Genomic DNA, 12,930 nt, shown 5'->3' on the forward strand with positions numbered 1-12,930 from the left:
TGTTACCCTGCTCCTATCTTAAGCTTACTCAACGAAATCTTGTTCTTTGGTATTTGATTAGGAAAAAAAAACTTAAATGGCTCCTTAGTGGAACAATAATGGAAAAAACAAACAAACTGTTGAGAAACACTCCTCTGTAGTAATCGTACCAATGTCTTTTGAGAATGTGAAAATTTCACCTTCATCAGATGAATGGATGTCGAGTTGTTGCAATCTGGCTTTGTAGCTGGAACATGTTTACTTTTATTCTAGCAGGGAAACATCTGTATTGGTAGTGTCAGAAGGACTCAGTTTGATTTAGGCTAAAACCAGAATATCCTCATCCAGTACCTTTTATGGAATTATGATTGTCTAAGGGAAGGATGTGTACACACTCAGATCTAAAGAAATGGTTCCTTCTTAAAGAGGAATGTGAGCTTAGGAGGGAGGGAGAAATAGTGTACATGAAACTACCCTCTACCTTCTTTTTTTTTTTTTTTGGCAAGTCCTTATGTAAACTGGATTATTTTGTATATCTAATCAATTTTAGGAAATTTATTCCCTTCCAAGATGGCTTATTGACAAATGGTCTCTGCTTTGGGTTCTAGACCTGGCAATACCATAGTCTCTCCAAAGGGTAAGACATCCTTCAGTTCCATCATTGTTGCCCAGGAAAATATGACCAGCCCTCCTGGGACATAGTGAAGGAACATCAGATTCGCATCGTGCACCCTGTACTTGCCCATGTGACCTTCACTGTGACCTTGTACAGGATGCGTGACCACTCTGGATTGGATTCTGAACACTAAAATCTCTTTTAGCTGTTATTGTAAAGATCTCTGAAGAAAGAACACACCATACCAGCGATTTTCAAAATAAGGCAAAATTCTTATAGTTTTCAGGAAACATACTTAACAAAGATCTCTATTTAAATTTTATTGTCAGTAACTAGACAAATGATATCTGGAAGGGTGAGTCTCCTGCTTTCTGTTTATGACCTCACCTACAGCTCAGTGGATGTGATTTTTATATTCTAGGAACTAGTTCTCAGTTTAGACCGTTCACCTATGAGTTGCCTTTTATAGACTCTACTATATAGTCTGTGTATATTAACTGTAACTCCTTGGAATATAGATAACTTTGGGGTTATACTTTCATTGTACATATCTCTTTGTGGAATGGAAATGATGTAATTCTCTTCCATCTCTTCTTAATACAAATAAAGGAGAAAATGTCAAATGTTCCAAATTCAGTTGCCTTGAATGTTAAAGTTGGAGTGTAGCCTCCTTTACCCCTTGGTTTGAGGCAATGCTGGATAGAGAATGTTGCTGGCCGTTTGTTTTGCAGGTTCTGGGTGAATCGATGGCAGGGATTTCACAGAATGCCAAGACTGGGGACCTCCCTGCCTTTGGGGAATGTGTGGGGATTGCATCCAAGGCTCTCTGTGGACTGACAGAGGCCGCAGCCCAGGTAAGGGGCTGGTCCTGATACACCCATGTGCCCTGTGCCAGATCCCTGTGGGAGGTGCGGGGAAACTCCAGCTGCACCTGTTTCTCCAAGTACCACCACAGAAACCATGGGAAAGATAGTGGCTTCTGTGCTGGCTGGGGCATTTACACAAAACATGAGCCAGTTACCCCCCAGGAGCAGAGCAGCCATGGGCCAGGCTGGGGAGCACGGCGAGACTCAGTACAGACCCAGCATATAGGTTCAGAGGCCAACATTTCAATCGTTTTAAAAGTTTTTATTATAGATGGGTTGTTTGGGGTAGAAAAATAAGCACTAAATAATTTAAATTTGCTGAGGCTTTAGAAATGCAAAACTCTTTCATCATGCTGTTTTTAGAATCAGAGAGAGAAAAAAATTAGATGCCATCATGCAGAGAAATGATACGGCACATTCCTTGCCCTTCTTTGACTATCCTATGTATTTTCAATGATGATTGACCTCCTATGACAGAAGCTTCAAAGATGTCAGCATCTACTTTAACGGGTTCATCATTTGACAATTACCTTGAACTTAGAAGATTTTACTGAACCACAGAGAAACATTACTAGTTTAGGGGATGAAATTCTCTACCTTCATCCTTCCCCTCAGATCTCAGGGGAAATGAAATAAGATAAAATTCCTGTGCACAGATTCATTTTTTCTCTTTTATTTGGCTGACACATCTAAACGGAATTGCAAAGGGAAGACCTTCCTTTGTGCCCTCTTGTCCTCTTGGGAACCAAATGCTGTCTCTTTTGTTGTTGTTTTTTTCTGGGCCATCTTACTCAATTACAAAATTAAGATCCCTTCTGCTATTGAAAATACTGACCTAAGCAATAAGGACATGCTTTGGTAAGCTATGAGATGAGGAACCCTAGGACAGGGCAGGCTCCAAAGTTGGCTGACCCAGCAGCTCCACGCCATTGGTCTGCATGCACCCACTGTTTTCTGCCTCTCCTGTCTGCCAGCCAAAGAGTCAGCTTCATTCGGAGGCTGGGCAGCCTCGTGATCACAAGACAGCTGCCAGAGTAGTCAGGGCTGTGTCCATCCTTATCCATGCCCCCAAAGAAGAATTTCTTGAGGCTCTCTCCTAAGAACAAGGAGACTTTGTTCCATGAGCTTGTGATAAACTCCTGCTGGCATGTCAAGCTGGCATAAGCCTGTTCATTACTACACCCTTATTGGTGAGTGGGATGAGATGACCTTGACCAGTTTGAACTAAGCAGTGCCTGAGTGTGACAGCAGCATATATAGTGTGGACCATCATCCCCAACAGGCTCACGTGGGAGCATAGAGCCTGAGCTGTGGTTTTTCTCTTCCCTTTCTAGGCTGCATACTTGGTTGGCATCTCTGATCCAAACAGCCAGGCAGGCCACCAGGGCCTAGTGGACCCCATCCAGTTTGCCAGGGCTAACCAGGCCATCCAGATGGCATGCCAGAACTTGGTGGACCCTGGCAGCAGCCCATCACAGGTAACTGTTGGGGAGGATGTAAGATTTCAAGCCCTTAAGCAGCTCCTCTAGGTAGGTTGTGGGAGGCTATGAGAAATTAGTAAAGAATCTTGTTCTTTCAGAGCTTGCAAAGGTAGCTAAATGCCAGCACTGTAGATAATGACTTGGGTGGGGACAAATATTGCAAAATATGATGGATCTGGAAATTTGTAAGTACCTTGAAATGGGGTGCCAGAAGGCAAAAGGAGTGAAGTAATCACAGTGAGATTCACAAGGAGTCTTCGTTTCAGGGGACATGCATTGAGGGCTTGTTCTGTGCTTAGCTGTAAGGGGTCAGTGTGTGCAGGGCTCCATTTTCTACCCCTTGGCTCTTAGTGTGTTGGGCAAAGTTTGGAAAATGCCATGCATGATGACAGTGCCAGGGATGTGCAAAGGAAGGTGTGATTAATTCTCCAAGGGGGCTGTCGGGGCTCACTTCCCAGAAGGGACGGCACTGAACCGGGCCTCAAAGTTGGGTAGAATCTGCAGCACAGAAAGAAGCTAGAGTGCCATTTGATGAAGAGCCAGTGTGTGTGACATTCCATAACATGTCTCATACCTGAGTGGCATAGGGTACCGGTCACTTATTAAAACAGTGTGTACCGAAAGGAAGGAGAAGTGGCTGGAATGGGGGTGGCAGAGGCAGTCTTGTTAGTGACATGTCCACCATCAACCTGGGGCCCACATTCTTGAGGCGGGAGAAGGACCTGAACAAAGAAGGAAACACAAGGACCATGTGGACCTAAAGCAGCCCCGAGAGCTGGTGTGTCTGGGAGTCCTTACCCATCCAGCAAGGCCAAAGGGGTGTTACCAGCCTCAGCAAAGCAGAACAGGTGGATTCAGGAGAGCAAATGAGTTGAGGCTGGCGGGGTGGAGCCTGTGGAACTTCCTGAGCCAGACACCTCAGTAGATGTCAGCAGCTCTCCCATGGATGAGAAGGGAGCTGTTGCACCTTGATATGTATTTTTCTCATCTGGATCTGGGCTCTACAGTCTGATGGCCACTGGCTACATGTGGCTGTTAAGCACCTGAAATGGAACTAGTCTGAATTGCGATGGGTTGTGAATATGCAGTACACCCTGAATTTCAAAGACTTGGTATGAAAAAAGATGATAAAATCTCAGTAATATTTTTAAATTGATTATATGATGAAATTTTTGGATATACCAAGTTAAATAGAAGAAATTATTTCATTAATTTCTCTTGTTTCTCTACTTACTTTAAGGTGACTACTAGAAAACTTAAAATTGTGTATGTGTAAACCTTGGTCTAGATTCTACACCCTGGACCTCCTATGTGGGATTCCAAAGGCTAACTGATTACATCTCCTTTAAGACTACGTGGGGCTCAGCCTATCCCACCACTATGTCAGCACCTCCTTTTTTCTTGTTCTTTCTTTATTATCTTTGCTTAACATTTCTTGCCCTCCTCTTTCTTGGAGTGACTTTGAGGGTGGCAGAACTAGACATGCTTGTAATTACATAGGCTCTGAACATGTGAGTTGAACAGGAACCCAGGGCCAAGGACCAGGGTGGACCCCTCTGCACTGTAGCATGGGGTACCCCCAACCTAGCTCCATGCTTTGTAGGTCCTGTCAGCTGCCACCATTGTTGCCAAGCACACATCAGCCTTGTGCAATGCCTGCCGCATCGCCTCATCCAAGACGGCCAACCCAGTAGCCAAGAGGCACTTTGTCCAGTCAGCCAAGGAAGTCGCCAACAGCACTGCCAACCTGGTGAAGACCATCAAGGTAGGTAGCTGGATTATAGGCCTTATTCAACTCCTGTTCCGGAGCGGGAAGGGGAACAAGATTTAAGCTCCACTCCTCTCCTTGTCTAGTGAAGCTTAACTTCTAATTCAGTCTTATGGTTTATGTCACTGAAGAGGCATCCCTTACTGATGGAGATACTCTTCATGAAAAACCAACAGCCTTGCCCTCTACTAACCTTTTAGCTGGTGGGGAGGGAGGCCTCCCAAATTCTGTACATGAGGAGCTTAGGGACAGAACTCTGATGGGAAAGGATTGGTTATAGGGCCTCTGTTAGCGCTATGCTTGTGTAGCAAATACTCTGATTTTACTTAAACGATATGTTTACTTATGGCGTTTTTGGGTAGGCTGGTAGAGGGCTCTCTCATTGTTGCTGGATATATCTGGACCAAGAGAGTGGGTAGAAGGAGAAGGGAATGGGAAATTTTGGAAAAATCACTTAAAACATTTTCATCGTTCCTGTGATATTAATTCTGTTTATAGCTGTTTGAATTTTTTAAGTGGAGCATCAACTTTTCAAAATAGAGCCTCTGGTGTTTGTAGCAAATTCACCTTTGCATTAAGGTATATGGGGATGTGGCGGGCAGGCAGGGTTCACTTGCAAGAAGCAAGTGGGAATCACTAGGCCGTAGTACTTGTAGATGGGTGATGAAGCCACAAACACAGTCTGCCCTCGGCCAGGACCAAGCAGGCAGCAGGCAGCTGGCCTGTGGGAACACAGCCACAGCCTGGACAACAGACCACAGGCAGAAGGTCCAGCACCATCTCCCCAGCTCCCTCCACAGCCCCAGCCTTCAAAGGAGCATTGTCATGGGAGGCAGGATACCAGTTCTGTGTTAAACCCTGGACGCCACTAAAGGGAAAGGCATTGAAGGAGTTAACACTTTTTACTTCAGGGTTTTGTGTTCATTCAGATGGGAGGGTTGGCTTTACTGCTGGGACAAGTCCTAGAGGAAGAAGTTTTCCCAGTTCTCTCCAGAGGATAGGACACTGCACACCTCACTTTATTTTGACTACAAAAAACCAGTGCAATTGTATGCAGAAATTAGTCAACAGGATGACCAAGTAGAGGCAAAAGGAGAGAACACCCAGCCCAGCACCAGCTGGAAGCTGGCAGTCAGCACATGGGGCTCGCACCCCAGTCAGCAGCTTCTTAGCTATTGAAACAAACAGTCTTTTTTAAGAAATGAGCAAACAAAAACCCCTCCCTATTTGAAGGCAAGAGTAAGCTCAGTTGAAAATGAATAAAGCCAGTGTCCAGGTGCCCCATGATCCTGGTGGCAGGTTACCTGAATTACCATCGTAGTTCACAGTAATTAGGAAGTAATAAAGCTTACATTTACAAACGTGTATTTGGTGCTTTGGGTATGTTACTCGTTCACTCCATACAACCACCCTGTGCTTACCCCATTTTACAGGTGGGAACCTGAGGCACAAAGAGGTTAAGTAACTTTACCAAGGTGACCCGGCCAGGAAGTGGTGGGGCAGAATTCAAACCCAGGCCCCAGAGCCCCTGCTTTCAGCCCTGGTGTGCTGTTCACCTCTTGGGATGGAGAGACAAAGTCATCTCTCCAGCCTGGGAAGAAAGACCTTGCTGTGTTTGCAGGGCTTGTATGTGAGTCTGGGGAGGTGAGGGTGGAAAGACCAATAGAGTTGACAGTAGTGACATCGTTGGTTGCTGTGTAATGAGCTTGTCTCAGTTAAAATCGATCATTTTCTGGTTGTTAAAAAACATTATATTTAGATGGACCAATGGGGTAAAAAAAAGGAAAGACACTCTTTATTCTGTAGAAATTCCTGGAGCCCTTTCTTGTCTGCCTCCTCTTCGGTTTTAAATCCTGACCTATCTCTATATAAAGCATCTCTGTTAAGATCTCATGTTCTTTTCAGATTCTCCTCACAGTGTCAAACCCCCTTTGCAATTCCCTGCAGCAAATGAGCTCTTGTGATGGCCTAAAAGATAGGCCTGTACAGAACATCAGAGGAGGAATGTCGGGGGGTTGTAACGTGGAAAAGATAAAGGCCTCTGTCTCCTGGAGCACCCCGGGAACGAGGAGCAATGCAAGAGGAACAGAAATGAACATGTTGCCCCTCAGTGTGTGGAAATGGGCCTGGTTTTTCAATTCCCATCGCGTGGCAGGGTTTGCTGGAAGCCATGAGCTTTGCTTTTCATTTACTAACAGGAAAGTGGTCAAGGTCATTTCACTGTAGCACATGGTACTATATACTGAACATTTTCCTGTTTGAAGGAATGGTTATGTATTCTCTCAAACAGAAAAACAAATGAATATTTAATTCCCTAAGTGCTTAAGACAGCTGCCCTCATAGCTGCATATTACTCTTAAGTTTTATGTGCTGCTTAGTGCTGTTTTTTTCTTTTAACTGTGAGGATGTGCCCAAGCCTAAATCTCAGCTGCCACACCCTTATAGTCATGAAGAAGGGAGGGGAGCCACCAGGAGAAGCACAAGGGGGCAGGAGCAGATTACCTCACACAGTGGCTCATTAGCATCAGTCACTACTGATGGCACTCTGTAAAATCCCAGAGCAGGGCTGCATGAGAATCCATTTCTGTGTTTCTGCCTTCTGCCAGGGATGGCTCTAAATGCTGGGTATGGTAGAAAGATGCACACCCCTAACCACAGCGGCTGTGTCTCCGAGTCACCACGCACTCTGTTGCCTGCCTTTCTCTCTTCATTCAGCTCATTACCTAGTCTTGAATCAGATGTGTGGAATGGAATGTTATTTTAAATGTGCAGTCACTCACATTTGAGTGCCAAGTAGAAATTATGCAACAGCAGCATTTGTTTTTCTGAGAAGTTGAAGTTTGGCCTTGCCCCTCACAGCAGAGTTAAAGTTCGGGGTTTTTGCAGTTAAGCACTTTCAGTGTGTACCACAGACACCCGATCCAGCTCTCTTTAATCGAATTTGACTTGGCCGTGAGTATGCTTTCTTGGTCATCCCTATGTTTGGATTGGGAAAGTGGTTTCTTTAAAAGGAAAAGGAAAAAGGCTCTTGGGCTTTTTACTGCTTGTTCTGTTGCCTTTGTCTAAGGTCAGCAGGAGAGAAGGGAGCCAGGAGGCTCGCATCATTGTTTGAGGCATGCCAGTGAGTAGCAAGGTGACCTTGTCAAGTCGTGTCACTTTCCAGGTGCTGGTTTTATTGTCTGGAGAATTGGGGGTTTAAGCTTCAACTGTCCTTAGGGTCCCCTCTAATCCCCGAAGTTCATGAATCTTTGATTTTGTGCATTCACAGAAATTGTTTCTTCCAGGTCTCCATGGTATTTTGCTAAGGGGAAACACTTGGAGCAGGCTCCGGGTTTGGAAGTGTTCTTGTCCTGGTGGGGCCTGGATATATGGCTAAGTAAATTTACCCTTTCATCATTATGGCTGGTATGTCAGACGTTCTGTGACACGGAAACTCTCATGCTTGAAATTTCACCATTGGACAGCTTTGAGTATTCAGTTCACTTGAGTGGCTCTGCTGTGCCCAATGGAAGCAGAGTTTAGAGTGGAATAATACTTGTGCAAACTATCCTTTCGGAGGCCGGATGCCTTCTTTGGATGAAGTAACTTGTCCTTTTTGAGAATGGAAGATGATTGCTGTAGCTTGCTATTCTAGGTCATGTTATTCAAGGCTCTGACTTGCAAATAGGAGTGGGCTATATGTTAATACGATTTTAAGGCCTATGCTCAAAACAAAAGCCCCAAACAAACGAAAAAAAACCCTGTCTTTATTCTAGTAGTGCTGTCTGTGAAAGCTACACAATTAGAAAACCAATTCCTTGAGATTTCCCTTGAGTAGAGTCATCTTTTCAGTTTGAAGAAGTTCAGCTTAGGGTTGGTGGCTTGATTGGCTGCCCTTCTTCCCAATAGACTGAGAGGTTGTGGGAGCAGAAAGGGGAAGAGAAAAGCGTGGAGAGGTAAGAAGCAGGAAGGGGGAGCAGCACCAAGGGAAGGCTGAGCATCTCCTGTTAAGCTAGAAGTTGTGTGATCCCAGCTGAAAAGATATGATTGGAGAAAGCCATGTATCCACTGGTGGGGCTGGGACCTGAGTTCCTTCCACTCCAAAGTCCACTCTTGCAATCAGCTTGCTTCACTCCTTTGCCTATGTTTGGGTCCACCTGTGTCAGGCACCTGCTGAGGGGCACCCACCCTGCCTGGCACTGGTGTTCTCAAATTGCCCTGAAGTCTGGTAAATCCTGACCTCCAGGGATCTACCAAACTTCAGAGCAATATTAACAGTGCAACAAGATCAGAGTGCCAGGGTGGTCCACTTCTACCTGGCCAGTGCCGGCAACATAAATCAACGTTTACCAAGTATGTCAGTGGTAGTGAGAAATGAGGTTTAAATGTGAGCAAGAAGTAGCCAGTGTGCAAGGGTTTCCATCGGGCCTGGAAGAATGACAGAACTGGAGAGGTGAGGGTAGGGTCAGGGCCTGTCTGATGGGGGAAGGGCATGAGCCAAGGCGAGCCAGGCACTGTATTAGCAAAAAACAATAAATTAGCCAGGCTTGCGGGAATTCCTCTGAAAATATTAACATTGTGGGTATGTAATTATTGTCCCAAGCTGCCAAGGCTTGATTGGAATGTAGTTGTTATTCAGAAATGGCCTTCAAACCAACGGTGCCTGCCTCCTCTTGCTTTACTGGAAAACAGAAATGCTCCCATCTCAGATCTGCTATGCTTGGTGATGCCAGTGCCCCTGTTTTTTTGATCCCAGTTGTCTAAATTGGCTTTATATGTTGCTCATAAGGGTTAAGTTAAAAGTTTCATTGGTCATTTAACAAGGAAATTTGCGTTCTTCTGCAAACATAACTGCCTTCTCAAGGGTAGCCTTTTGCTGGGAGGGAGGGTTTCTGTCATTGGATCACAGGCTGTAGGTTCTAACAGTCTTGATCCTGAGGAGGTAGAGTCCAGGGCTGGGAACCTCATCGAAGTGTTAACCCTTTGTGAGGCAGTCTGGCATGGATCACAGGCCACATTCCTGGATTCTCATCCATCCAGGCCATAAATCAGCAATAGGCCTGATCACTCAATGCCATTGTGTTACCTGCTGTTAGTTTTGTTTTGTATTGTTTTTAAATTATGAAGCGTAAGATACATAGAGAGAAAACACGTTGTGTGTAGAGTCCAGTGAATTTTCTCCAGTGGAACACACCTTGGTAACTTAGCCAGATTAAGAAACGGAATGTTATTGGCACACAGAAACTTTCCTTGTGCTTTCTCTGGTCTTATCTGCTCTTCTCACACCCTAGATTAGGAGGGCCACCTGTGTTTGCACTTGGTACTAATGGAATTGTACAGGAGGTACCCATTTGTGGGTGGCCTGTTTTGTTAAATATTATGTTTGAGATTTGTTTGTATGGCTGGGGATAGTTCTCGTCTATTCCTTCCCATTGGATTCCACTGTGTTCATTTCCAAATGATGACAGTTATGCCCACCTTGCCTGCATCGGTCATTAGGGAACATCCAGGTAAAACTTAGAAAAAGTTAAAAGTACTGCTTTAAAATACAATAAAGTATGTTTATTGTTTGGAAGAGAATAGATTTAATCTGAGTAAAATGAAGGCGAAGATCCGAAGGATTCTAGTCTCAGAAGTGAGGAGGAAAGTCGTTCCGCTGCATGGTCTGGTGCAGGGGATCACGGGGCGTTGAAGAGCAGGCTGCTATTTAAATCTGTGTCTCTGTTTCCTGGGAGGGGGACATTGACTGTGGAGGCCGTTGTCTTGTGAGCTACCCATTTGTCTTTAATTCTTCACAACTGCTAACAGGGCCCCTCTGCTTGATGGCGGGGGTCTCTTTAATCAGTTCTTATTTATTGGTTATGAAGTCACCAAACATTTTCAGCGTTCCCATTGAACCACCTTCTTTCACTCAGAGGTGATTCCTGTGGTTCAGGAATGACTTGTGCTTCTCAATCAGGCAGAATCTCTGTGTTTTGCCCCATCAGGCCCTGGATGGGGATTTCTCTGAAGACAACCGCAGTAAGTGTCGCATGGCCACCGCACCCTTGATTGAAGCTGTGGAGAACCTGACGGCGTTTGCCTCGAACCCTGAGTTTGTCAGCATTCCCGCCCAGATCAGCTCCGAGGTAGGGCGTTTGTGCAGGAAGATCACACTAAGGTCTTTGGCTAACTCTGTGTGGCACCGAATGAGTTAATAGTCAAAACTCCGAAAGCTCTTTCTGTGAATATGTCTGCGACTGCTACTCTTGTCCCCCATGGCATGTGCACAGTGAGTGAAACACAGTGACTCCACCTCTCTTGAGAGATGACGTATATGTAGAGAACAATCTTACTGCCTAGGTTTGGGGCGATTCTTGGGAATGTGTCACGCTCAAAAATGCTAGTTAAGGGGCAAACATGGGTTTAAGTCCCCACCGTGCAGACCCCAGGTAATCTAGTCTTCATGGCTCCCTGCCCTCTTTGTCTCCTTCAAAGGGCCGAAGTGGTGATTTGGCAAAGAACAGGACCTTTCAGGGCCCACCTCATTCACTCGTATCTTCGACCCTGACTTTGATTTCTCTGCCGTTTGGTCTCAGGGTTCCCAGGCACAGGAACCAATCCTGGTTTCAGCCAAGACCATGCTGGAGAGTTCATCGTACCTCATTCGCACTGCACGCTCTCTGGCCATCAACCCCAAAGACCCACCCACCTGGTCTGTACTGGCTGGACATTCCCATACAGTGTCCGACTCCATCAAGAGTCTCATCACTTCTATCAGGTCAGTTTCCCATCCGGAGGTTGCTGCCAGCCTGCATCTCAGTGGGGCAGGAGGAGGACAAGCCCACCAGGCTTTATCCTTAATAGTGATGTTGTTGATCATTATCATCGTTTTCTTTATCTCTTTGGGGCCAGAAGCACTGGTCACAATAGTAATTGCTAACTTAAGTACTTACCATATACCAAATACTACTCCAAGTGTTTTATCTGTATTACTTTATTTGAACATCACAACAGTCTTGTAAGGTACCATTGTCGTTATTTCCATTGTACCGATGAATAAGTTTAGGCAGAAAAATTTGGGTAATATCCCCAAGGTCACCGTAAGGCCCAATGGCTGTCTAATCACTGTACCACATTGTCTGTATCTAGGAGTTTAGGCATTGAGCACCATTGTTATTTAGCAGGATTCGGGGTTGCAGTTAGTTTGCTAATAAGACAAAGAATATTCTAGGGCCTGCAGTAACTCTGAGCATCTCTGACCTCCTTGGTGATAGTGGGAGCCTAAAAAGACATCCTCAAATAGACATAACATTTCTGAAGTTAGCCAGTTAATACCTCACAGCATGAAATTCATCTTCCTTAATTATATTTTGCTTCCTAGTTGCTTTTGAAGCTCAAAACCACAGTTAACTTTATTTCTTAATGGCTTGCAAAGAAAAATTCACTACATGTTTTAATTCCTACTATAGCCCAGGACTTTGTGACTCGTATGCAATGTAGAAAGCATAATACGTTTGCACTGGAAATAGTGCTGACTTTTTTTTTTAATAAGAGTCCTGTGCTTAAGCCAGTGAATAGAGAATCCAAGTCCAAATTGCTCCCATTGCAGTTGCCTGTTATCAGCCTAAGGTGGAGGGCAGGACCATATTCTTTCCACCAGAAATAAGTAGAGTTATCTGAAGTGTTAAATTAAGGAATGCATGGGCTGTGCAGTGAGACATTGCCAACCAAGGGTCAGGGATTCCTCCTGAAAGGAGGTGACTGAGTCAGGGAGGAAGTGGACAGGGATCCTGGCCCACCAGTGCTGGAGCAGGCTGTGGGACTTGAGCCCCATGGAGCTTGTGTCCAACTTGCACTGTTCCTTCCAGGGACAAGGCCCCTGGACAGAGGGAGTGTGATTACTCCATCGATGGCATCAACCGGTGCATCCGGGACATCGAGCAGGCCTCGCTGGCTGCTGTCAGCCAGAGCCTGGCCACAAGGGACGACATCTCTGTGGAGGTAAGCTGGGAATCTGGGGGCCTGCTTAGCAGCCTCTAGATATGTTGAAAAATCTCAGCATCAGACTTGGAGGGGTAGAGGTTGTGGGTCCAAAATGTTTCTGTTCCTGGAGTTTCATCATTAGACAGCCATTCTCTGTGGAGCCAAGCTGGGAACTTTTTGGAGAGGGTAGGGCGGATGCCAAGTAGAGAAGGGTGACTTAGGGGAAGGAATACATGTACTGGGATGGAAAGTTGAATTGTGGCTGAAATTGGGAGG

General features: G+C 45.4%; 1 protein-coding gene across 1 annotated transcript in view; it reads left to right on the plus strand.

Annotated features, from left to right (window-relative positions):
* Positions 1-12,930, plus strand: part of LOC116268521 (talin-2-like) — a 253,145-nt gene that overhangs the window by 159,294 nt on the left and 80,921 nt on the right. Inside the window, exons 33-38 of the mRNA XM_031662038.1 lie at positions 1,327-1,449; positions 2,796-2,939; positions 4,546-4,707; positions 10,677-10,817; positions 11,268-11,449; positions 12,540-12,672. Coding sequence (XP_031517898.1) covers positions 1,327-1,449; positions 2,796-2,939; positions 4,546-4,707; positions 10,677-10,817; positions 11,268-11,449; positions 12,540-12,672 — 885 coding nt within the window. The remainder of the gene's footprint in view (positions 1-1,326; positions 1,450-2,795; positions 2,940-4,545; positions 4,708-10,676; positions 10,818-11,267; positions 11,450-12,539; positions 12,673-12,930) is intronic.

This window comes from Papio anubis, unplaced genomic scaffold (genome assembly GCF_008728515.1).
Source record: "Papio anubis isolate 15944 unplaced genomic scaffold, Panubis1.0 scaffold36, whole genome shotgun sequence".
Taxonomy (NCBI): Eukaryota; Metazoa; Chordata; class Mammalia; order Primates; family Cercopithecidae; genus Papio; species Papio anubis.